The 23598-nt window shown below is 69.1% G+C and overlaps 1 protein-coding gene across 2 annotated transcripts; it reads left to right on the top strand.

The window, feature by feature from the left end:
• Positions 1 to 1339: 1339 nt before the first annotated feature.
• On the top strand, positions 1340 to 22500 carry SLC22A18 (solute carrier family 22 member 18). Of its 2 annotated transcripts, XM_028516834.2 has the most exons (11): positions 1340 to 1457; positions 3218 to 3416; positions 6431 to 6528; positions 7284 to 7444; positions 7725 to 7857; positions 14314 to 14432; positions 15527 to 15634; positions 16464 to 16564; positions 20150 to 20251; positions 20381 to 20501; positions 22268 to 22500. In XM_028516834.2, the coding sequence occupies exons 2-11, from the start codon at positions 3273 to 3275 to the stop codon at positions 22453 to 22455; spliced, it is 1275 nt and encodes a 424-aa protein (XP_028372635.1). In that variant the 5' UTR covers positions 1340 to 1457; positions 3218 to 3272; the 3' UTR covers positions 22456 to 22500. The 2 variants fall into 2 exon arrangements, with proteins under 2 accessions (XP_028372635.1, XP_035885746.1); XM_036029853.1 differs by lacking the exons at positions 1340 to 1457; positions 20150 to 20251 and having other exon boundaries at positions 3228 to 3416.
• The last annotated feature ends 1098 nt before the right edge of the window (positions 22501 to 23598 follow it).

Raw genomic sequence — 23598 nt, 5'->3', positions numbered from 1 at the left:
ACCTTGTTGGCATCCCTGAAGCGGTGATTTTTGAGGTGGTCCCCTGGGGAATATAAAAGTAACAAGCGCTGTTCAAAGTACTTTCCTCGGGCCCCCTCCTCAACCCGTGCAAGGGCTCTTCTGCAGTCAGGGCCCTAAGTCCTTACTCCCCAGCCCCTCAGGCACGGAGCCCCAGTAGCTCCTCCTCCAAAACTGTCCCCCCAGCCCTGCTCAGCGGACGGCAGCTCCCTGGCACAGGCCCACACCCAGCCCTCAGGACACCTGTCAGCCCGTCCTGCCTCGATGTGCAGAATCCCACCCCTCACACCCTGCACCGCCGCCCCCCATCCCGGCCCCCATCACCCCCGTTGGGACTGCGGAGGCACCCTGCACGGCCCCCCACCCCGATGAGCACATGGCCCACAGGCTCCCTCCAGAACGCAAGGCAAGCTCAGAGCCCGGCGACGGCTGCCCAGTGCACAGAGCAGGGCCGGCGTGCTTGGCCAGCGAATGATCTCCTTCCGCACCACACACACCGGGCACCATCGGCCCTCTCCCACACACACATGCGCACACACACACACACACAGGTGTGCACGCACACAGGCGCTCCTGCGCACTCTGACGCCGGCCTCACGAGGGCAGTCCAGGCTGTGGGTAGACTCGCCCAAGCACCCGGCCCGGAGCCTAGCGCACAGTAGGTGCTCAGTAAATCCGTGTGGGTCTCCGCAAGGCTGCCTGTGTGACAACCCGCCACCTGCTCAGACGTCCTCCGGCCCTGTGGGTCCCGCGGCTCGGGGACGCCCACAGGGGTCTCTGGTACACCAGCCGGGGCACTCCTCCTCCTGGCCCTCCCACTCCCGGGACGCCCCAGGGCCTTGCTGTGACCGCAAGGCACCCTGGGGTCTGGGTTGCACCCAGACTCGACACCCCCGAGCCCACCGCTGTCCCCACCCCATCAACGGTGCTCCCTTTCTAAACACCCCAAGCTTGGGCCCTGTCCACGCCGTCCCCTCCCCCTGCATGCCCTCCCCCACTGGGGATCCACAGTCGTAGGCTCCATGGAGGCGTCACGTCCTCCGAGAAGCCCACCTCCCCCATCCCACCTCAGGTTCCTCCGGTCAGCCTCGAGTGTCCTTGTCTAGCCGATTTTCTCCCGGGGACCCTGAGGCTGGGACGGCGCAGGATAGGGTGGGGCAGGGGTCCTGCGGGATGCAGGACCCCCTTTTGTTGAGTAGCCCAGGGAGCAGGTCACCCACGTGGGCCCGCAGCGGAAGCTGCCCGCTCTGGTGGAAGAGCACCCGTGCGGCCCGGGTCCAGGTGCTCCTCCGCGCTGGAGGCCGCCTTCCCAGACTTCCTCAGGGCCAGGAAGCTCCCGCCCTCCCTGAGCCGGCCCACAGCACTCAGGCGGGATCGGATCCCTCTGCTTCGGTTTCACACCACCCATGGGCCCCGTGTGACACAGGAGGAAGGAAGAGGTGAGTAACCGGTCCCTTCCTGCCCACCCCACCGGGGCCCTGGCCTCCCCTGCCCGTCCCTGGGCCGGCGGCAGACTCCCGCCCCCACCTCTGCCCTGGAAACCAGGAGAAGCCCAAGGGAGGCCCGACCCAGAGCTTGACAGCCCGGAGGCTCTGCAACCTCCTGGGGACAGTCCCTTGTCCCTGCCCCGTGGAGCACAGAGCCACAGGCTCCAGCCCTCCCTGCCCCCCACCCTCGCCAGGAGTCCTCAGTCTGAGACGCCCGAGCCTGCTGTCTCCACCCCGCTCCCCCAGGCCAGCGCTCCGTGCACCCTGCCAGCAGCCCTGCCTGGCTCACCCGCCCTGCCCCGGGCTCCCTGGCTCTCGGCACCTCTGATAGCGGCAGGGAACGGGACACCCTGTCCTCAGTGCAAACACATACCCCCACCGGCCCTGTTGGGACCGAAAACTTCCTTGAACATAGTCCACTACAGAGAGGGGCGGGGCATGAGGCAAGCCCGCTCTGGACTTCGGCCAGGCCTCCTGCCTGTCCTGGACGCTGCAGGTGAAATGGGGGACGCTGGCATCCCTGTCACCCCAGCAGCCTCCTGGTTTGTCCGGAGGGGGGGTTCTCAGAAGTAACTGTCTCCCTGCCCCTCCTCTGGGTCTCTGTGGCCCCTCCCTTCCCCCTCTCTTCCCTCCACCCTGTCCCCACCCCATGCCCGGCCTGGACACCCGGTGCTGCTCAGAGACCAAGTTCCTGCCTCCCACTCAGACCTGGGGGAAATGGGAATGCGGGCCAGTCCGGGGAGGGAGGGGCATGTGCAGGGGGCGGGGCCACCAGGGGCCTGTTGGGCTCTCCGAAGGACAGGTTCAGTGGGGGGGGTGTCTCCCACACATCCCCCCCAGAAGAGGGTGTCCCCAGCCCCTCTGGGAGGACGCAAGTCTCAGGTTGCCCTGAGAGGGTGAGACCCAGGGCTGAGCCCTGCGGAAGCAGGGACCCCAGGTTACTGGGGTGAGGGTGGCCCCCGCCCAGCCAGGCACCCCCACCCTGCCCTCAACTCCCTGCAACCCAAGATGGCTGGGCATGGGCCAGGGTCCCCTCCTAGCTGTCACCCTCCACCCCGCCTCAGGGACCCCCATCTCTGCAGGCCCCCTGGGGCCCCGCTGTACAGTCCACCATGCACCGGACAGGACTCTGCAGAGGGCCCCATGACGCTGCACCTTGGGGCCAGCGATGGGACGGGGGGCGGACAGGGGGCGCCACGAAGGCGCGAGTGTGGCCCATGCCACCCCACCCCAGGCCACTTGAGAAGCTCGCCCCTCAGGCTCTGGCTAGAGGAGCTGGGAAGGCAGGCCTTCCACCAGAAGCTGCTCCGGGGTGGCGGGGGTGCCCCGTGGGCCTCGGAGCCCCCCTGCCCCCAGCACAGGGACCTTAGCTGGCCCCATGCCATCAGGGGCACCCACCTGAGCTACAGTCAGCTCAGCCCCACCTGGCCCTGCAAGTGGGGTGCTGGGGCCTTCCTGGGGGGCCCTGCCTCCAGTTCCACGGGGGCTGTGCCCAGACATCCGAGCAGTCGGTTGTGGAGAGAGAGGGCCGCCTGTCGAATTCCCCAGGAGCAAGACGGGCCCGAGGTCGCAGGGCGGGGGGCTGGAGAGCCCAGGCGGGGGTCCCTCAGCCCTGCACTCTCCCTGGGCCACCCCGCCAGGCCGGGCGCCAGCCACCCCTGCTGGTGACTCAGCACCCTCGCCTGTGACAGCAGGACTTTTACCCCAGGCAGGCCCGCCAGCCTCCTACTTGGATCCCAGCAAGGTCTCTGGCAGCACCTCCACAGGATGCAGGACGCTGGGGCTCCCAGGGGCCAGGGCCCGTCTGCCGCTCATGGGGGTGCCCTGGGCCGGCCCCGGGTGCTCCTGCTCACCTACGCGCTGGCCTCCGTGGAGTTCAGCTGCCTGTTCATGCAGTTCTCCGTCCTCCCGGTGAGTGCCTCGTGGGCGGCCTGCCCTGCGGCCCCTTCAGCCCTGTCAGTGTCCACCCGTGGGGGGGGCGGGGGCCTGATGCTGCCGGCCCTTCCTGCTGGGGAGCCCTTGCCACACTGCAGCTGAGTGAGGGGCCCAGGGACTGTGCCTCCTGACCCCTGACCCCATCCACACGCTCTGGACACTGGCTGCCGGGCCAGCCCAGGGGAGGGGCTGTGGAAGTCACCTGCCCTCACGCCCGCTGGCTTCCAGCTGCTAACTCGGCCTGTCGCAGCCCCTCACACCCGCTCAGCTCACTTTTCCAGCTGCACTCAGGCCCCTGCTGACACCTGCCGCCCACCTGCCGCCACGTCCCCCCACCCCCGGTCCCAGTTGGCCCGGGCTTGGGCAGCCAGCCCGCACCCCACGCAGGGGGCATCAGGTGGAGCCTGTTCCCCCTGCCCCCGCCAGGGCAGCGCCATGCATCCCCTTCCTCTGCCGCCCCCCCCCACCAGCCCCTGGGCACTTACGGAAGTTCCCCTGGGGACTAAGGGTCTACTGGGGAAGGGGTGCCGCCCCAGTCACCACTCCAGTAGTGTTGGCTGGGGCTCCGGACCAGCCGGTGGGCCCAGCCGCCCGCCCCAAGGCCCAGGGCACTTCCACCGAATGGCCTGGTCCGAGCCGCCTGCCCCCGCAGCAGCCGGGCAGCCTGGGCTGGCACCTTCATGTCCGCACCGTGACAAGGGCCCCTCAGAGGGGGTGTGGGGTGGGGAGTGATGGGCGGACAGTTAAAACCCTCCGAAGAGCTGGGCACCCCGAGAGGCAGCTCCTACAGGTGGGGGCGCCTGCGTTCATTTGTCCCGAGACGCCCCCTGGGCACCTGCCGGGTGCGCCCTGTTCCCGGAACTTGGACCACAGGTCCCGGCAGGGACTGGCCGGGCCTCTGCCCCATGGCACTGTGTCTGTGTGTGGTAGGGGCGGGGCCCGGGACGCCCGCTCGCACCCAACGACACCGGTGAGACAGCGCTGGGGGGAAGGCACGGGGGCCAGGGGCTGGGGGGCCCAGGGACGCGTGGCGGGCTTCGGGGGAGGAAGGCTGCGTGGAGCAAAGGCCTAAAGGAGACAAGGCGTGAGCCTGGCCAGTGCAAAGGCCCAGGGGCAGCCATGAGGCCTGTGGGGAGGTGGGTGGGAGAGAGCCGAGCTGGAGAGGGGGGCGGGGTCCCCGGAGGGACCGTGGAGGATGAGGGAGCGCAACTGGAGTTGGGCCGGTAGCTGGGACTGAGCCCGGGCGTTGCCAAGGGACTGGACAGGGGCCTGCGAGGAAGGGGGGCACCAGGTGGCCCTGGGGATCCAGACCTGCCCTCGTGGGAGGGAGACTGGAACCCGTTCCAGAGGACGCCGCGTGGACAGCCGGTGGCATTTCCGGGCAGAGCGGCTGGGACCGGGGACACTGTCTTCCCAGCCTCCGCGCACAGCCCAGCGGCTCCTGCAGAACACGGTGTTTCCCAGAGTGGGTTGCCCCAGGGGGAGCGGAGGTGGAGGTCAGCGGTCAGGCTCGCAGGCAAAACCAGGAAGGCCCAGAGCAGAGGGGAGAAGAGGGGTACACTCGGGTGGCGGGGAGGAGCAGGCGCCCCCAGGTGGATGGGGTGAGGGGGCCACGGTGAGCCTGGGCAGCCTTCCTAGAGGCCCTGCGGCCAAAGAGAGCAAGGGGTGGGGTGGAGAGGGGCGGGGAGAGAGCAGGGTCCCTCCTCTGACCAGAGAGGGAAGCAGGGAGGGGGACCTTCCAGAACCAGCCCTCGAGGGGGCCAGAGGCTGGGGAGGGCTAGGGGAGGAGGTGGGCGCGGTGGGACGCAGGACGGAGAATGAACTCGCTAGGGTCAGGCCCGACTGTCCGACGGCACCAGCACTGAGGACAGACAGACAGCCCGGCCCGCTGCCCGGTTCGGGCCGGAGCAGATGGGCAGGGGGGTGGGACAGCCCCGGGCCCTGGGGCAGACGAAGCTGCCCTGGTGGCGGCGGGGGCTGGGGGGAGGGGGCGGTGCGCACCGGACACAGAAAGCACGCGGTGGCTGTCCCAGATGGAGCTTCCGGAGGGCACAGGCGAGCTCAGGCACGCCGTGTCCTCGTTTCCTGGGGTTAACCTCGCGCCTGAGAGAGTCGAAATTCTACCGTCTCACAGTCACAGGGCCCAACGTGCACACCCAGGGGCTGCTGGGCCCCCGGAATGAAGCCCGAGGGGGGTTCTCCCCACCGCTTGCAGCGTCCGGTGGCAGCAGACGGTCCCCAGCTGTGGCCGTGTGTCCAATACCCCCCACCCACACACACAGGATACAGTCTCGCTGGATGGGGGCCGGCCCGACGACCTCGCTGCAGTCGGGTCACCTCCGGGAAGACCCTCCTGCCAGAGGGGAGGCTCCGTTCTGTCTGAAGTGCTCAGGGCGGAAACCTCAGCAGAGCTGTGGGGGGCTCGCCCCAGCCCATTCTAAGGGGGTCCCTGCAGGGAGGGATCCGGAACTCCGAGGTCGGGTGGGGGAAGGAGCCTCAACAGGACTGCTGAAGTCACAGAGACCTGGTCCCCACCCCACAGGCCCCCTGGGGGGACGCTGGTGGTGCCTCTCACTCCCCGGATAGCTTCCTGCAGGAGCAGGCCCGGGGCCTGCTGGGAAATGGGCTGCCCCCTGGCGGCCATCAGGGCACTTGGGGACCATGTCTTGCTGGCCTAGAGCCACCGAGGTTGTCACCATGCAGCGCAGAGTGAATGGAGCCCAAAAGGTGGGAGCTGGTGCCCCCCTCACCCCACGGAGACGAAGGGGGACCAGCCGCCACCCTCACCAAACCCCCACCCAACCCTCCCCAGATCAGGGGTGGGAGCCCCCCCCCACTCCCTGCTCTGAGATGAGCCCCTGAGTCCCGCCACCCCTGGGCCTCCTGCCAGGCACCCAGAGACAGACCCAGCCCCTGACCACTGAGGACCCCCAATTCCAGGCCTTGGGGCCCTTCCCAGCCCCTGACCAGAGCCCACCCCTGTGTTTCAGTACCTGTCCCGGAGCCTGGGTCTGGACTCCGTCACCTTCGGCTACCTGCAGACCTCCTTTGGCTTGCTGCAGCTGCTGGGGGGGCCCGTGTTCGGCAGGTACCCGGGGCAGGGTCCCCCCAGGGGCCCCCGGCGGCTCCCGCTCACACAGGGACACACCGAGGCGCTGGAGTCCCCTCCAGGCTGGGTGGGGGTCCCCGCCCGTGACTTCCACTGATGCTGGTTGGTAAGAGAGGGCTCCCTGGGCCAGACGCCCCCGGCCGTTAGCGCCCCCGGCCGTTAGCGCCCCCGGCCTGATGACAAAAGCTGGGCGGACAAACGACTTTCCTGGAAAAGGCAACTCTGGGGACTAGGCCTCTGACACCCTGCCTCCCTGAACCACACACTCCGAAGTGTCCTCAGCTCCGAAGCGGGCAGACCAGCGCGGCGGGGGTCAGACCCTCAGAGTAATCACAGAGGTGGGGGGGCTCCTGCCGCAGCAGGGCAGCACTCAGGTCCTGGAGGGAGGGCCTCTGAGAGCACAGAAGGGGAACCGCTTTCCCAAAACGCACACACCCTGCTCCTTCCCATCCTGCAAGTCCCCTCACAGGGTGGGGGGTTGCCCGTCTGGGGGGGACAATGGGAGGTCACCGGCAGCTGCCCCTTTGGAAGGGTGGGGGATCCGAAACCCCGGCAGGAGGGCGGCCCAGCAGCCCACCAGGGGCCGGTGCCCAGGCCTTCCCCTGGCCACCCTCACTCACAGCGCGAGGGTCTCCCAACCTTGCGGGAGACCCAGCAGTCCCAGGGCTGGGCCTGGGCACCGAGAGGGGGACCCGCGTGACATCCGTGAGGGTCACAGGTGTGGCGCCCTCCAGGTTTGCTGACCAGCGCGGGGCGCGGGCCGCATTCACCGTCTCCTTCCTGGCGGCCTCCGTGCTCTACCTGCTGCTGACCGCCGCCTGCAGCCCGGCCCTGCCGGGCGTGGCCTTGCTCTTCGCCTCGCGCCTGCCGGCCCTGTTCATGCACATACTGCCAGGTAGGCCGGGCGGGGGGCGGATGGGGGCCGGGGCAAGCCCCAACGCGGGGGGCGGGGGGGCACCGCTCAGAGGGCAAGAGTGATGTGGGGGTGTGGCCTGGCGGGGGGGGGGCTGGTCTGGGGTGATTGGGGGCGTGGTCAGTGTGGGGCAGGTCAGAGGTGCACGTGGAGGAGGTTGGGGGCGTGGCCCGGTCGGTGGAAGGGCCATGTGGGGGCGTGGCCTAGGCCGCCCCGGGGTCCTCCGGGGGGCCGAGCCGTTCAGCCCCTGCTTCTCCCGCAGCGGCCCAGATGGTCGTCGCCGACCTGTCTGCGCCCGAGGAGCGGCCCGCGGCTCTGGGTCGGCTCGGCCTCTGCTTTGGCATTGGCATCATCTTGGGCTCCCTGCTCGGCGGGACCCTGAGCGCGGCGTACGGGTGAGTAGCGAGGCGGGGACCGGCCGCGGGCGGTGGGGGCGCCGGTCCGGACGCCGAGGCTGGGCGGGCTCCGCGCCGCAGCGCTCCGGGCCCTGGCCGAGCCCCACACCCGCCCGGGCCTCGGCTTCCCCACCTGCACGCCCGGCGGGCTGCAGCGGGCGGAGGGCGCCTGGCGCGGCGGAGGCGTCGGCAGGGGCGCGCGTGGCCGGCAGGGGGCGCCGCCGCCCCGCGCGGCCGCCCGGCCAGGTGCGGCGGGCGCAGGTGCCTCCGGGTTGCTGACCCCTGGGCGGTCCCAGGTTATTAGGAGGCCTAATTTCCTAAAGGAAACCGGAAGGCGGGCCCTGAGGGCAACGTCCTGGAGTGACGGGCCCGGGCCCTGCGGCCCTGCGATGCAGACACCAGACCCCGAGCCTCTAGACGGGGGCCACAGCAGCTTGTGCGCGGCTTAATAACTCTGTGTGAATTGAAGGCCTCCTCTCCCTACACACACACACACACACACACACACACACAGGTCGGCGGTCTTCCCCGCCGGAAGCTCCCACACGGAGTTTCCAGCCCTCCCAGGGCTCCGAGCCAGGGCGCAGCTGTGTGGAGCCCGGGCGCACCTGCCAGAAGGGCCTACCCTCGGCCCGGGGATTCCTGGCCCTGGGGAGGCCCCGCCTGGCTAGGACTGGGGCCTCCCTTCCGCTGCTGGAGACCAGCACCCCTGGGTGGTAGCCCCACCCCCATTTCCCCCTAATTAATTTCCCCCAAATTAATGTCTTCGTAAGAGTGATGTCGCCCCTCGCCCGCCTTCAGGCCCAAGTCTGTGGGTTTGGTCTGAGGGGCGGCTGCCCGGCCCGGCTGTGAGTGCAGGTGCAGGGCCGCACCTGCTCCCTGACCGGAGGCCCGGTGCCAGCCGGTCCCCCGACTCCCACCCCCACCCCCCGCCCTGCCGGCTCAGTCCTGAGTGAGCCGCACTGGGGAGAGGAGCCCGCCTGGTGTGGGACCTCACAGACCTGGCGCACACCTGCCGCAGGGCGCTGCAGCCGGCCAGCACCTCTGGTGGCCCCGGTGCCCCCACCTTGGACTCCATGCCAGCTGCTAGGCCTCTAGGGGGCGCAGTTTCCGCAGGCTTCTGAGTGCCCTACACGGGGCCCAGCAGTGGTGGAGGCAGCTGGCTGACGGCTGAACCCCAGGGACTGGGTGACAGACAGGCACGGTGGCCTTGTGACATGGTACCTCCCTGGAGGGGGGTCTCTGTGTCTACCCCTGGTCCCCCACCCTGGCATTTAAATCAGAGCCTGGGTGTCAGGACTCCTCGATGAACTCCTCGGGCGGGAGGGCAGGACGCTTCCACACATGCTTCCTGGCTGATGCTTACTGAACCCCTACTAAGCGCCCAGGGACCCCGGGTTCTGGGGTATAGTGACGAAGGAGACAGGACAAGGTGAAATGCATCAGCCACGTTGACCCTTAGCGTCAGGTTGAACTGCATGGTGTATGAAGTAACAGCAGGATCGGGGCAGCGGGAGGGGGACAGGTGGTCACCCGACCTCGATGGAGTGAGGGCGGAGGCAGGGGGGTCCCTGTGGCCGGAGTGGAGGAGCAGGGAGGGGACAGAGGGGCAGGCCAGCCGTGAAGCCCCAGGCAGCACGAGCCAGCCAGTGTCACCCAGATGCCACGTGCTGCGAATGTGGGGGCCGGGGCCAGTGCTAGGGGGCCCATCGAGGTCCCTGGGGCGCTGGGCCAGGCTGGGCCAGCGGGGAGGGAGCCTGGGGGGGTGGGGCAGAGCAGGTCCGTCCTCCTGGGGGGGCCCTGAGCCTGGGAGCTGGTTCAGACGGGGGTGGGAGAGCAGGCAACTCGGAGGAGACAGAGGGAGGACCAGAAGGGAAGGAGATCATGAGAACTTTCTGGAAGGCTAGGGGCATGTGGGCGAAGGAGGGTGGGCCCTCCACGCCTGCGAGGCCGAGAGCTTGCTGAGTCCGCCTGGACTGGCGCTGCCTGCCTTCTCGCTGGGCGGGGGCGGGGCCGAGGCCGGCTGCAGAGCCCGTTGGGTCGTGGCTGGGGGGAGGGGTCTGCGTCTGCCCAGGGGGAGGAGAGAGAGGGGCGGGGCTGCGAACGGGGAAGAGGCCTCAGGGGGGTGGAGAGGGTGCAGGGGCGGGAGAGGCCGCTCACCCCCCACTGCCCCACCCACGGGGACTTTCCCAGCCTCCCTGACAGGCACTCTCCTCACCTCACCAGGTGTGCTCACCTGGGAAACAGGCCGTTCAGACCTCGCTTGCTCCCAGGTGCCTCGGCCTCCACTCGCCCGCCCTGCCCCTGTCCCCTGCTGTCACGGCCTCCTCTGTCTGCAGCCCAGCTGCTGACCCGGGGGACACCACTTCTCTCTCCCTCCCAGCCGCTACCAAGATAGCCACCACCCCTGCCCTCTCCTTCCAGAACATTCCACTAGCTCCCCTCTCTCATCCCAAGATCTAAGGAGTCTTGGCAGTTGAGATCTTGGAATGTCCCTTGATGGGGGAGCACACTGAGGCCCGGGGGGATGCCCACGGAGCTGCCTGTCTGCCCAAGGCCCAGGGGAAGGGGCTGCTGGTGTCCCCTCCCCCCAACCTGCCTCCTTGATACCCCAGCCGGTCCAGAAGGGCCCCAGCCATAGCCCCTCCGGCACCGAGAGCAGGAGAGGGAGGAAGTGGCCTTGGCAGCCACAGGCAGAGGCGCTGGTGTAACTGGTTTGGGCTCCACCTGGGGCCGGGGCTGGGGCTGGGCAGCCTGGCTGGCTGTGGCACGGGGGTGGCTCCGGGACCCAAGGCCCGAGCCCCACCCTTACAGCCCGGGCCGCTCTGCCACACTCTCCCACCGGGAGGGTGGTGTGGGGTATCTCGGGGGTGGGCAGCGACAGCCTGTGAGCCCAGCTGTGTCCTGGGGGGCAGGTTCCAGGTATTCGAGGAAGTGGGGAGCCTCTTGTCAGGGCTGCTGGTGGCAGCCTGATTGTTGGGGGTCATTGGCTGCACCCCCTGCTCCTCTGAGCGCTGAGGGGCTGCCCGGCTCCTCCTCAGGGCCCAGCCCTCCAGCCCTGCAGCCCCTGCCCTTCTGCTCTGGGCGGGGGGGGGGGGCAGGCCCTGGGCTTCCAGGGTCTCAGGTGCAGCCTGTGAGCCTGGGCCGGGTCGGAGCTGGGGCTGTGCGGCTCCTGGGCCCGGAGCTGGCGGGAAGGAGGGCCCGGTCAGGCCCCGGAGGGTTCTCGCGCTCAGAGCCTGCAGGGGTGGCAGCGTCTGCAGGTCCCCAGTGTCAGGGCTGGGGGAGGCCACCCCGCTCTGGGCCAGCCTAGCACGGCCCCACGGGAAGTCATGGGGACCATCGGCAGAGGCCTGGGACAGTGTGAGCGCCGGGCCGGACGAGGGTCCCACTAGACCACCCTGCGGTCAGGCAGAGCCGGGTCTTGGTGTCGGCTCGGGGCGGCCCCCCGGGAACTCACTGGCAGCCAGGTCAGCAGTTCTGACCCCCAGGTGTGGGCCCTCCGGATTGGGCAGGTATTTACCGCCTCCTTATCAGGAGGCGAACCGGGGCCTCCCGGGCAGAGTCCCGGCCTGAGCCGGTCAGGGAGGTCGGGGACCGAGGACCCTTATCAGCCAGCGCGGGGCTGATTGATAGAAGGTTTCCGGCCGGTGACGCGGCGGCTTCCTCTGCGAGTTAATGAGCAGGCTGCTGGGCCATGCTGAGCGGCGCTGGGGCCGGAGTGACTCACCGGCCGCCAGCCCCGCCACCTGCCCCGCCCGCAGCCCGGGCGGCTCCCCGAGGTGGCAGCGCCTGGGGTCACGGGCCCTCTGGGTGACTGGGGTCTGGGCACTGGGGCCCTCCGGGTGACTGGGGTCCGGGTGCTAGGAAGCAGGCGCCCAACGGGGCGGGGACGTCGGCCTCTACCTGAGAGGGGAGTCAGCTGCTGCCGGAGGGTCCCAGGCAGAGGGGAAGTCCGAGCAAAGGCCTGGGGACAGGCAGGGGCTGGGGGCTGGTGGGAGGCCTGCGTGGTCAGGGGACGGGTCAGGTGCGTGGGGCACACAGGGGGCTGCCAAGAGCCAGGCCGGACACGGCTCTGGGGCCTGTTTCTGGCCTGGAAGCCAGAGCGGGGCTGCACCTGGCTGGCTTGTCAGAATTCCGCCCCCGTGGGTGGGGCTCCCTTCTGGGGTCCTAGGCACCATGTTCCAGGGTCCACTGTGCTACGGGGCCCGTCGCCCGGGGCGAGGTGGCTTCTCCACTCCAAGCCCCACATGGACGTCCGGCGACACGCTACAGCCCCTCACATCCAGGTGTCCCATGAAGCTGGGTCCTGGCGGCCCCCAGCTGTCCGGCAGGAGAGGGGTGCTGGGAGGCCCTGGCCAGGCCAGGGGACCCTGCCTGCCTTCTGTCGCCTCTCAGAGCCTCAGGGCAGGTGTGGGGGGTGGGGCAGCCTCAGCTCCAGGAGGAATGTCACCTGGACCCGGACAGGGTCCGGCGGAGAGGACACAGGCACAGGGTCCTCGCTGGGTGGGCACACCTTGGGCCTCCAGGTCAGGGTGAACAGGGTGCCACAAGGGACCTCGGGACTGGTGCGGCCTCCGGGGTGTCCCGGGAGGGTGGCCCTCATCTGCATCTGAGGGGAGGAGGTCCCCCATGAAGGTGACCACAGGGAAGGACTCGGTGTCCTTCCATGGTGCCCCCGAGGCCGGCCGGGGGCCAGCCTCCTGTCCCCGCTTCCACCCCAGAGTGAGAGGCCGGGAGGACAACGGTGCCCAGTGCAGAGCCTGCCCTCCTGGTCAGTGCTCCGTTTCTGCAAAGGGCCCGGGGACCCCCAGCTCCTGCTCCCGGCGACCCTGCCCCGGGGACCCCGCTCCGTGAGGGTCCCCAGGGCAGGAGGCGCCTGAGCTATGGACAGGGGGCTGGCAGGTGCTCCAGCCAGGAGCCCCTCTGTGCAGGGGCCTGGGCTGGTGCCGCCTCCCCGCCCCCGACCCACCTCCTCCCCCTCCTATCTCCCCCCCCCCCCACTGCCCTGCCTCCGTCCCGCTGTCCTCGGCACCCTGTCCTGGGAGAGTCGGGGGGCTCTGAAAGGGGATGGCTGTCCCCACTCCCTCCCAGGTCACCGGCCACCGTGCAAGGCCCAGTCAGGATTCCCCAGACGAGCAGCCTGGCTCCCTGCCACCGCCTCTCGCTTGTCACCAGCCTCCCAAAATAGCCATCCAAGTGGCCGCCTCTGCTCCCCCCATTTCCGGGGCATCGGGCAGAGAAAGCAGCTTCTGTCCCTGCCGGCCCCAGGCTGTGACGTCTGGGCCTCGGAGACCAGAGTCCTGAAGAAAGACCCCTTCTCTCCGGAGCCAGCTGCTCGGCCCCGCTCACGTCACAGACCTGGGGCTGCCAGCCAGAGGAGGGGGCTGCGGGGCCACTCTGGGGCCCACTGACCCTTCTGTCCGCCAGTCCACGACCTGCGGGTCCGCAGACGGGCCCAAGTCTTTGGGGCCCTGGCAGTGAGAAAGCCTTAACGACCGGCCTCTCGGGCAGTGGGTGTTGGGGGGGTGGGGAGACAGACAGGCCTGTGGGGTGGGGGAGGGGTCCGTGGCACACACAGGCTGGACAGGTGCCAGCACCACCACTGTGTGAGCCCACCAGGTCCCGGCCTGGGAAATGGGTGGCCAAGGCGCTGGTGCCACTGACTTCCCTGGTCCCATGTGCGTGGGACAGAGCCCCGCCCGCCCATGGTTCCCCTGGGGGCTCTGCGAGGATGTGCGTGCGTGTGCTGCATGGTTTGTGTGTGTGTGTGTGAGCTGCATGGTTTGTGTGCGCCTGTCCTCGGGGGGTCAAGAGCTGCGTTTCTGAGCGGAGACTTGGGGCGGAGACGCTGCCCCGGAGGTGAGGGCGGTGGGCCGGGCAGGAGGAGAGGGTCCGGTGGGTGGTGGAGGAGAGAGACGTGACTCGGGGTGGCGCACACGCAACCCAGCACACAGAGGATGCTGTGTAACACTGCATGACTGAAACTGACACAATTGGATTGGCCCGTGTCACCCAACACACTCGATTAAAAGTGACTCTAATGTAAAGACAGGACTAAAGGCAGGGGGTACAGGCTGGGCCGCAGCCCTGGGCGGTATGGGCAGGCGGGAAGTGGCCCGAGGGTGGTGTCCTGTTGTTTTTTTTTTTAAGATTTTATTTATTTATTTATAGAGAGGGAAGGGAGAGAGAAAGAGACAGAGAGAGAGAAACATCAATGTGCGGTTGCTGGGGGTCATGGCCTGCAACCCAGGCATGTGCCCTGACTGGGAATCGAACCTGCGACGCTTTGGTTCGCAGCCCGCGCTCAATCCACTGAGCTATATCAGCCAGGGCCATGTCCTGGGTTTTGCTGGGCCGACCCCTCCTGAAGTCCAGCGTACTTGTCCCTCTGGGAAGGGGCCTCCTTGGCCCGGCCGAGGCCACATGGGCCCTGTGTGACCACGCCTGTCGCCCCAGGATTCAGTGTCCACCCTTCGTGGCTTTTGTGGCCAACCTCCTGGGAGCTGTCCTCAGCTTCACCTGCATCCCCGCCAGCACCAAAGGGGCCGGCGCCCACAGCCAGGCCGCCCCAGCAGGTGAGTCCCCCCGGGCATGGCGCTCCTGCAGCTCGGCCAGCACGGCACGAGGCTCCAGCCCTGCAGCCTGGGCCCTGGGCCTCCGGCTGGGGCAGGGCTCCCTGGGGTGGGAGCTGCTCAGACCCTGGCCTGCCTGCGCCGGGGCTTCCCGTCCGGGGCTCAGGACCGTGTGCCCCTCAGGGTGCTGACACCATCGGCGCCAAGCCGGGTGTGGCCGCAGAGGGGACCCTTGCCCGGGCAGCGTGGAGACCGAGGCCCGAGGCAGTGGAAGAGTTACTAGGGGGTCCGGGGGGTGCCAGGGGTGAGCACAGGCGGGGCGGGTGCCGAGGTGGCCGCAGGACAGAGCCAGGCCAGGCGCCTCCCCTGGGGCAGAGGCGAGGGCACTGCCGTGGGGTGGGGACCCCCGGGGTATCCCCAGCCCAACCCCTGCATGGCCACACAGAGACGGACCACTGCCTCTGTCCCGAGACCAAGAGCATGTCTGGGATACAGAGAGCTCCCCACCACCCACCGTGGGAGCCGTCCCGAGACCCGAGGCCCCGGGCAGCGGCCAGGATGGAGGAGTGTGGCGTGGGGGCGGGGCTGGGGGCCCAGCCTGCCAGGTGCAGAGCGGGAAGCGACAGGAAGGCTGAGCCGGGTGCCGTCACGCTCCGCCAGGAGGTCAGCGACCCAGCGGCGCTCAGGAGTGTCCCCTGGGTGGCACCAAGGGGTGGCCCTACTCCCCAGGGACTGCCCCACCGGGTTGTCGCACCCTCGCCCGGGCCTGGGCGAGGTCCCTCGGTGCCCAGGCCAGAGCCAGCCCATCAGGGTGGAGGCGCTGTGCTCTCTGAGTGCCTCCCGGAACCCGGGGGTCCCCGGTCAGTGGGGGCTGAGGGGCGCAGCCTGCGGGTGGGGTGAGCCGCCCAGGCTCCTGTTCCCACGTGCAGGCGTGACAGGCTGCAGGGCAGGACCTGGGAGAGCTCATGCCCGTCACGGGCGTCGGGGGAGAAGGCAGGGCCCACCCCCACCTCGTGGGCCTGGCCCCCCGGCATTCAGGCTGAGGGGGCGAAGACCTGCGGCGGCGTGGGCCTGACGGGTCTCCCTGGACATCCTAGGTGGCCCCCGGGCCGGTGTGTTCGACCTGAAGGCCATCAGCCGCCTGCTGCTGCAGCCCGGCGTCCTGCCGGTGTTCCTGGTCAAGGTGGTCTCCGGCTTCCCCTCCGGTGAGTCCCTGCCGGGGGCCCTGGGGACAGAGTTCCGTGCCCGGGGCACCGCCCCGCCCCTCTGCCCTGCGTTGCCCGCTCCGGCTCCTTCCCTTCATCCCCCACCCCGGGGCATGTCTGGCCACATCTGTCCCAGAGGAGACACAGTCCCGAGGCGGGGAGATGCGGCGGTCATGTCCTCCCTGTCCTGCAGCCGCTCAGGCCCCCTCGAAGCCCCCACCACTCTGTCCCGGCCGACCGGCCTGTGACCTCCCGGTCCTCTGGGACAGTCTGAGAGGCGGAGCCAGAGCACGCACGTGGCCCACTCCTGAGTCCCGGCCAGCTGGAGAGGGGGGGACCCTGAGGCGTCCCTGGTGGCCATCGCGCCTCTAGCCTCTGCCCAACCCCTCGCCCCTGCTCCGTGCCGCCGCCACACGGAACGTCCTGCCTCCTGGCAACGCTGTGCCGAAGCTCCCAGGCCTGTGGTGCAAGCCGGGCTCTGTCTGGGACCCAGGCCGGCCCGCTGGGGCTCAGGGACTGGACCACGTCTCCGGTCCGCTGAAAGGGGCCTTCGGGGGCCCCTGGTGGGCCTGGGCCATTCCTCTCATGTGGCCAGCCCTGGGATCGGCTGCCCTTGCCGGGGTGCCCCCCGTCTGGGGGCGCACCCAGCCCCTTCCTGCCAACCACGCGGCAGCCCCAGCGGCCACGTGTCCCAGCCAAGCTCGGGGAAGGCTCCCTGGCCCGGTAGGCACCTCGGGCCTGCCCTGAGCCGGTCTCGGAGGTCAGGCCCTCGCACCCTGGTTGGCCAGCCCGGGCTGCCGGCCAGCCCTGACCCCACCGCCTCGCCCAGGGCTCTTCATGGTCATGTTCTCCATCATCTCCATGGACTTCTTCCGGCTGGAGGCCGCCCAGGCTGGCTACCTCACGTCCTTCTTCGGGATTCTCCAGATGGTGAGTGCAGGGCACCAGGCGTGGGCTGAGGCCCCCCCCCCCCCCCCCGCCGGGCGTGACTCAGTTTCCCTCAGCGCCCAGCTCTGCGCCGTCACCCTCCACCCCTGACTCTCCACGGCCCTAGCGGGTCGCCCCCGCCCTCGGGACCCCATGGCTCTGCCCCCACCGTGGGCCCACCTGCCGGGGTCCCATCTGAGAGGGCGGTGAGGACTGGGGTGCCCTGGGCCTGCCGTCAGCAGCAGCGTGGCCGGGGTCCCTGGTTCGCCAAGTGTGCTTCTGAGTGCCCGGCAGCAGATGGGACACGGAGGGGGGCACACACAGTGGTGGGGTGCAGGAAAGGAGAATTGGGGCCTTCCAGTCAACCGTGTGATGACGGGCCAGACCCCCCCACCATGCTCGGTGTCCCCAAGTCCAAGTGTCTGCGTCTGTCTGTGTGGGAGCCATAGGCCCGCTGGTGGGGCCGGGGGGCCGACTAGGTGGGCTGACGTGGCAAAGCGGTGGGCACCCCGGGGGCCCCCTCCAAGCAGGAGTCTGGCTCGGACACTCTGCTGTCACCACAGGACACCCTGAGCTGGCTGTTCAGCGACAAAAACTGCCCTAGGAGCAGTTTGAGGCGTCCTGTCTGCCAGTCCCCTGGACCCCCAGTGGCAGGCCCAGCTTCTCCTGGGCATCTGGGCCCGGCCCGGGCGGTGGGGACAGGTGGCGACGTGCTGCCGCCACCCGGGACGTGTGCCTAACAGCCAGAGCACAGGAGGGGCTATTCTGGGGCCTGCCGGGGCGGGGGCGGGGGCTCTGACCGCTCTGGAAGCACGCGGCATTCCTGCCGCCTCCCAGCCGTGTCCCCGCCTGCTCCTGGCCCGGGCCTGGTTGGGACCCCGGTGCTGGAACACCCCCGGGGGGCCCGGCCCCAAGCAGCCATGGGGACCTCGGAGGAAAGGGAGAGAGAGAAAGAGAGACAGACAGACAGACAGACAGGGAGGGAGAAGGACAGAGAGAAAGAGAAAACGAAAGCACAGCCCTGGCGGGCGTGGCTCAGTGGACTGAGCACCGGCCTGTGAACCACAGGGTCACTGGTTGGACTCCCAGTCTGGGCACACGCCTGGGTTGTGGGCAGGTCCCCAGTAGGGGGCATGTGAGAGGCAACCACACACTGATATTTCCCTTCGCTTTCTCCCTCCCTTCTCCTCTAATCTTTAAAACTAAAACAAACAAACAAAAAACAGTAATAATAAGACCCTTAAAGCTGGGCCCCAGGAGCCTTGCTGTAAATGGCCACTCCCAGCCTGCCCGGGGCCAGTGGACCAGCCTGGGCTCCGGCCTGGACCCCCAGGCCCTGCAGACAGAGCCCATGCACTGGAGGAAGGAGGGAGCCCAGAGGAGCCCAGTGCGCCAGAGCCCCAGGGTGGGGTGGGGGTGGGCACAGGTGCAGGGGGGGCCCCAAGCTGTGGCAGAGGCTGGGGGCTGGGGGCTGGGTTTTGTGTCTGCAGAGACAGGGCTGAAGCCGCCGTCCTCAGGCGCCTCCTTGTGCCGCCTCCCCACCAGCCTGCCCGGGGCAGGGCTGGTCGCCAAGGGTCTGACTGCAGGGCACCTGACTAAGGGGCGAACCTGCCTGCCATCTGGTCCCTCGCAGCTGGGCTCACACCTGCTGCTTCCTTCAGACCATTTCCTGCCCCACCCTGGGGGGCTGCTAGACCCCAAGGGGGCTACAGCAGCCCCTGCCCCGCTCCCTGTGTAGGTTGGGGATGGGGGCTGGTGGGGCGTGGTAGTCCAGGTGGTCCTAACATGAGGGGACAGCGAGCAGACCCCTCTGCCCAGTGGGCCCGTGGCCCTCTGTCCCCTGCAGGCCCTCCTGCAGGAGCTCCCCACTGGGCTCACCCACACCCCACACTCGGCCACCGTCAGGGTAACTAGCAGCTGTGTGAGGTGAGGCCCTGGTGGGGGCCTTAGAGGAGCAAACTGCGGGCGAGAGAGCCTCGGGTCACAAAGGGGCTGCAAGTGCGCTGGCCCTCAGGTGGAAATACACTCTGGCCTGAGGGGAGAGCCCCAGGCTCTGAAAACACTACAAGGGCAAGGGGTGGTCTGCACAGATTTACTTGAGTGCAGTGGGGCTGCAGGAAGGGGCTCCTTGGAGGGGGGAGGGGGGGGCCTATCAGGACAGGAGGTGTGTGTGTCGGGGGGGGCGCGGTCAGGAGGAAGGGAGACCTGGGCATGTTTGCTGGCTGGACGAGTCCAGGCCTTTCCCAGCGGTTGCGGCAGGGGCTCGGTCTCTGTGTCTGGATGAAACGCTGAGGACAAATGCAGACGAGACAGGAGGCAAAGCCCAGTCCAAAAGCAGGGCTTTCTCCTCAGAAGGATGTTCGTGGTTCTGATTCGAGGCAGCTTGGTTTTGCCTGGCCGGCGGGCCTGTGCCATTCCGTGGGGCTGAGCCCACCCTGGACCCCAGCCCCGGCCGGCGCCGCCCCAGCCTGCCCACCCCCAAGCCCTAGGGAGCACTGCTCCAAGCCCAGGGTGCCCCGCACTTCCTGCCAGCCAGGCACAGGACGGGAAAGGCCCAGGTGCAGACTTCGCTCACCTGGGCCTAGGCGTGGCCTCCAGGCTGGGCGTGGCCTCTGAGTCACATACGTCCCTGGTGAATGTCCCTGGGAGAAGAGTCACCACGGGCAGAAAGGGCAGCTCAGAGAAAGTGTCCCCTCTTCAACCAGCTCCTGGGGTGCAGCAGGGAGGGGAGGGCTCAGGGACGGGGTGGGGGTGTCACAGCAGGTGGCCTCGGAGAGTCCGCTCCCTGTCCCTGGGGACCTCGCCTGACCAGGCCCAGGACCCCCACTTGCTGGTGGGTGCCCCGCCCCCACCCAGCTCCGGGACCCTGAGCTGGCGGGGTCAGCCCTCTGGGCCTCAGTTCACCCAGTTGCACCTGGGGTGGTGGCCCCACAGGGTACGGGGAGGGCACAGAGCTCCTGGCCCGGGGCCAGCCCAGGCACTGCCCCCGGTGGACAGGCCCGGGCCTCGGTGGGGCCAGCTGGGCTGAGGACGCACTGGGCACCCGGGCACCGGGCTTGGCCCCTGGGCAGCCACCTCTCCTCTGAGCCCCGGCTCCGCACTGTGAGATGGGCGGGCCCTGCTGCCCCGGTGAGGAGGGGACAAAGGGGCTGAGGAAGCGCAGTTGGGGGGGGACACATGGGGGCCAGGTGACACCGGAGGGGCCTTCGCAGGACCACCGTGGTGCCCAGGCTGAGCACTTTCCAATGGTAAGAGACAGATTTTGCCCCACAAGCGGGGGCCTCCCCCAGCCCCTCCACAGCCCACCGCCCTTCTCACACTAGGGCGTTTGCCGTGCCCAAAACTAAAGGGGCGAGGCTCGCTTTGAACTCGGAAATCGGGCCTGTGAGCGGCCAGCTGTGCACATGTGTGGACATGTGTGTGTGCATGTGTGAGCCACCCAGCCCCACCTCCTCTCCCAGGGACGTGGGGGCCCGTCCTTCTGTCCTGGGACTGGCCACTGCCGGGGACCGGGCTGCAGATGGTGCGGTTCCCTGGCTGGGGGCGGGCGGGGCGGCCTTGGTCCTGACCCCCCTGTGTCCCCCTCAGGTCGTCCAGGGCCTGGTCGTCGGGCGGCTGAGCAGCCACTTCTCGGAGGCAGTGCTGCTCCGGGCCAGCGTGCTGGTCTTCGTCGTGGTGGGCTTGGCCATGGTGAGAGTACCCCCGGGGCTGGACCCCCCCCAGCTGAGGCCCCCCTAACGGGGCCTCTGGGAAGGGCCTTCCTGCCATCTGGTCCCGGAGGCCCCCAGTCACCGTGGCCCCTGCCCTGTCCTGCCCCAGGCGCTGATGTCTAGCGTCTTCCACTTCTGTCTCCTGATGCCGGGCCTGGTCTTCAGCCTCTGCACCCTCAACGTGGTCACGGACAGCATCCTGACCAAGGCGGTCTCGGCCTCGGACACGGGTGAGCGCAGCGTCCACAGCCGGGCCCTGTGAGGGGCGGCCTGCCAAGACCCCAGCCTCCCTCCAGGGCAGCTTGCTGGGAGCTTCCCGCGGCACGGCTGTCCGGTTTGGGGCCCCGTCTGCCTGACCCCCGGGCACTGCAGCCTGGTCTGAGTGAGCGGGGTGTGTGGGGCGGGCCGTGAGAGGGCTCCGGTGAGAATATGGCCACCAAACGGCCCGGCTGGGCCCAGCCGGCCCTGCACCCGGCCCTGCAGACCAGTCCGGTGCCGGACCTGGGGGCCAGAAGAAGGCTTCCGGAGGCCGTGTCTGGCTCCGCTCTAAAGCCCGGGCTGGATCTCACTAGAAAGGAGAAGGGAAAGACGGCCTTCCAGGTCGGCCCCAGCAAGGCAAAGGAGCGGAGGCATGCGTCTGAAAGGCTCTCCCAGAAGCCGGTTAGGAAGAAAGCCCAGTGGGCGGGGCTCCCCAGAGGGGGCGGGCTTCCTGCCAGGCCAGAGCCCCGAGTGGGTCTTCTCTTCCCTCCAGACCGGCATCTGGAGGCTCGCTCGTGCCCCCTGGGTGGGCAGGCGAGTGCACACACACAGCTAGTTACATCTAGGAGGCCCCAGACCTCTGGGGGGGCGGGGCACGGGGGTCCCTGGGCCGACAGTGTCCGGGCTCCGGCGCCCGCCCTCTCACAGGCACGGTGCAAGCCCCATGCAGGGCTCCCACAGGTGCCTGTGGAGGCCTCCTCAGCAGCAGGGTGAGCGAGCCCAGGGGCCTGGCCGGCCCTCGGCCCACTCACCCATCTGTCGGGCAGGGGCTAATGGAGGTCAGGTGGCGGAGGGACACCGGGCCTCTTCTCGGGGCAGCCTCTCAGACTGTGGTTCTGGGGCCCTGGGAGGCCAGGCTGGGCCCGGAAGGCTTCCGGGAGGGGGTGGGCCAGCACTTTGGAGAGGCCTGGAGGAACAGGCCCAGAGCAGGAGGGCAGGGCCTGGCCTCCTGGTTCCGGGGCCCCGCCTTCGGCCCGGAAGGAGCCGGGGGCTGGTTCCCAGCGCCGGCCTGGGAACCTCGACAAAAGAGGGGGCGGTAAATTGCTCCCCGGTATCCGTGGGCGATGGGAGAGGCTGCTCCTCTGTTTCCCCCAGGGCCCTGAGCTGGGGCGGGGCCTCACCAGGCGGCTGCCACCTCACCCAGCCGGGCTGTCCAGCTCCGGAGGCCTGGGCTCCCACCCTGCTGGACTAGGGCTGGCAGCCAGCACCAGGCACAGCAGGCTGAGTGGCGTGGAGACAGGGGTCAGGGAGCTGGGTGTGCAGGCAGCTGGACCTGGGGCGTGGGGCCACAGGCAGGGGGCCCCTGTTAAGACCCCGAAGGCCTTCCCAGCCCTGAGAGGTGCATCCCCTCCTGTTCCTGGGAGGTCGGGCGGGCTGTGGGGGGACACTGGGGACATCACGGCCTACTTTGCACCCCAGCCCTCACCCGGTGGGTCACCTTCAGCCGCCAGGCCCACCTCCCCAGTGTCTGTCCGCCAGCTCCCTAGTGGCCAGGCCTGTGACAGTGCCCAGTCCCGGCCCTCCTGTGCCAGGGAACCTCCTGGGGCGGGGTGCAAGGGTCCAGTGGGGCCCCTTCATGGCTGAGTGGTCCCCGGGGAGCAGTCCCGCAGGCCCTGGGGGAGGGGCCGGGGGGACAGGGGAGGTCTCTGCCACATCCTGGAAGTGGGCAGCTGGGGGGATGACGCTGAGGGACCCACCCAGGCCTGACTCACCCCCCCCCCCCCCCTCTGCTCCACAGGGACCATGCTGGGCCTCTGTGCCACCGTGCAGCCGCTGACCCGCACCCTGGGGCCCACCGTGGGCGGCCTCTTGTACCGCAGCTTCGGCGTCTCCGTCTTTGGCCACGTGCAGTTTGCCGTCAACTTCCTCGTCCTCCTGGTCCTCTGGCGGCAGCCTCTGCCCCACAAGACGGACAAAGTCCGGTGACCTTGGCCCCTGGGCACGGACTGGCAATAAATTCCCAGGACCTCTTCCGGTCTCATTTCTACAGGGGGGCCGTCCAGGCCAGCCTGCAGCTGGCTGGGCAGGAGGCCTCTCGGCCGGAGATGGAGCCTGGGATGCGGGAGGGCTTCCTGGAGGAAGGGGCTGCCGCTGGGCCCCAGGGCTCTGGGGAGGGCAGAGTCACCCCAGTTCGTCCTAGCGAGAAGTGGGCCCTGCCCCTGCAGGCCGTCAGCACGCCGGTGGGAGGTCCCCCATGCTGCCTCCCAGGCTGCTCCGCTCAGGCCCCCCGGAGACAGGACCCCTCTGCCGCCCCCCACGGTCCTGTTTGGGCGCCGCCCTGGGGCCTCCGGCGGAGCCCACTGCCCACAGGCCCTCAGAAGTTGTTCCTGTTCACGAAAGGAAATGTTTTTTAATTTTTTAATTGATTCGATGAGAGAGAGGCATTGGTTTTGTCCTTCCACTTCCTGATGCATTTGTGGGTACGCGCCCTGCCTGGGGGTTGAACCCCAAACCTTGGTGTGTGGGGTCAATGTTCTGACCCACTGAGCCACCCAGCCAGGGCCGTGGCTGTTTCTCCCCCTCATCTGTGCCCAGCGGGTGGACCCAGACGGCCAGGCCGGAGAACTAGGGCACACTGTCCGCCCCCCAACGCCCCTCCCTACCTGGCTCTCTGGAGAAGGGGCACTGGGCACGGGGGCCGGTGGCCGCTGTGACCGACAGCCAGTGTGGAAAGAACCGCCTTCACAGGCCTGCAGTGCCCCCAAGATGGCAAAGGCCCCCCCCCACCCCCCCGCCCCAGGCGAGCCTGGCAGGAAACCGAGCTCAGAGGAGGGGCCTGCGGGCGAGGGTCAGCGTGCCCCTCCTGCTGGACCCCGGGGGCAGGACTCTCACCCCCGGCCCTGGTCATCCGTCCAGTGAGCGGGAGAGGTCTCCCAGGTGGGGCAGCGTGGGGTCTGCCCTGGGGCCGGGGGTCCCTCCCCAGGGGCACAGGGGCTTTCTGACTGGCTCTCCCGGAGACAGTGCCCGGCACGGGGCGGCTCCTTCTCTGGACCCCCGGCCCCCGGCCCCCCAGTGAAGGGACGGTCACGGGCGCGTCTGACCCCGGAGCCCAGCTCGGAGGCCTGTGGC

The sequence above is a fragment of the Phyllostomus discolor genome, chromosome 6 (assembly GCF_004126475.2).
Source record: "Phyllostomus discolor isolate MPI-MPIP mPhyDis1 chromosome 6, mPhyDis1.pri.v3, whole genome shotgun sequence".
Classification (NCBI taxonomy): domain Eukaryota; kingdom Metazoa; phylum Chordata; class Mammalia; order Chiroptera; family Phyllostomidae; genus Phyllostomus; species Phyllostomus discolor.
This window is presented reverse-complemented; position numbering and strand designations above follow the sequence as displayed.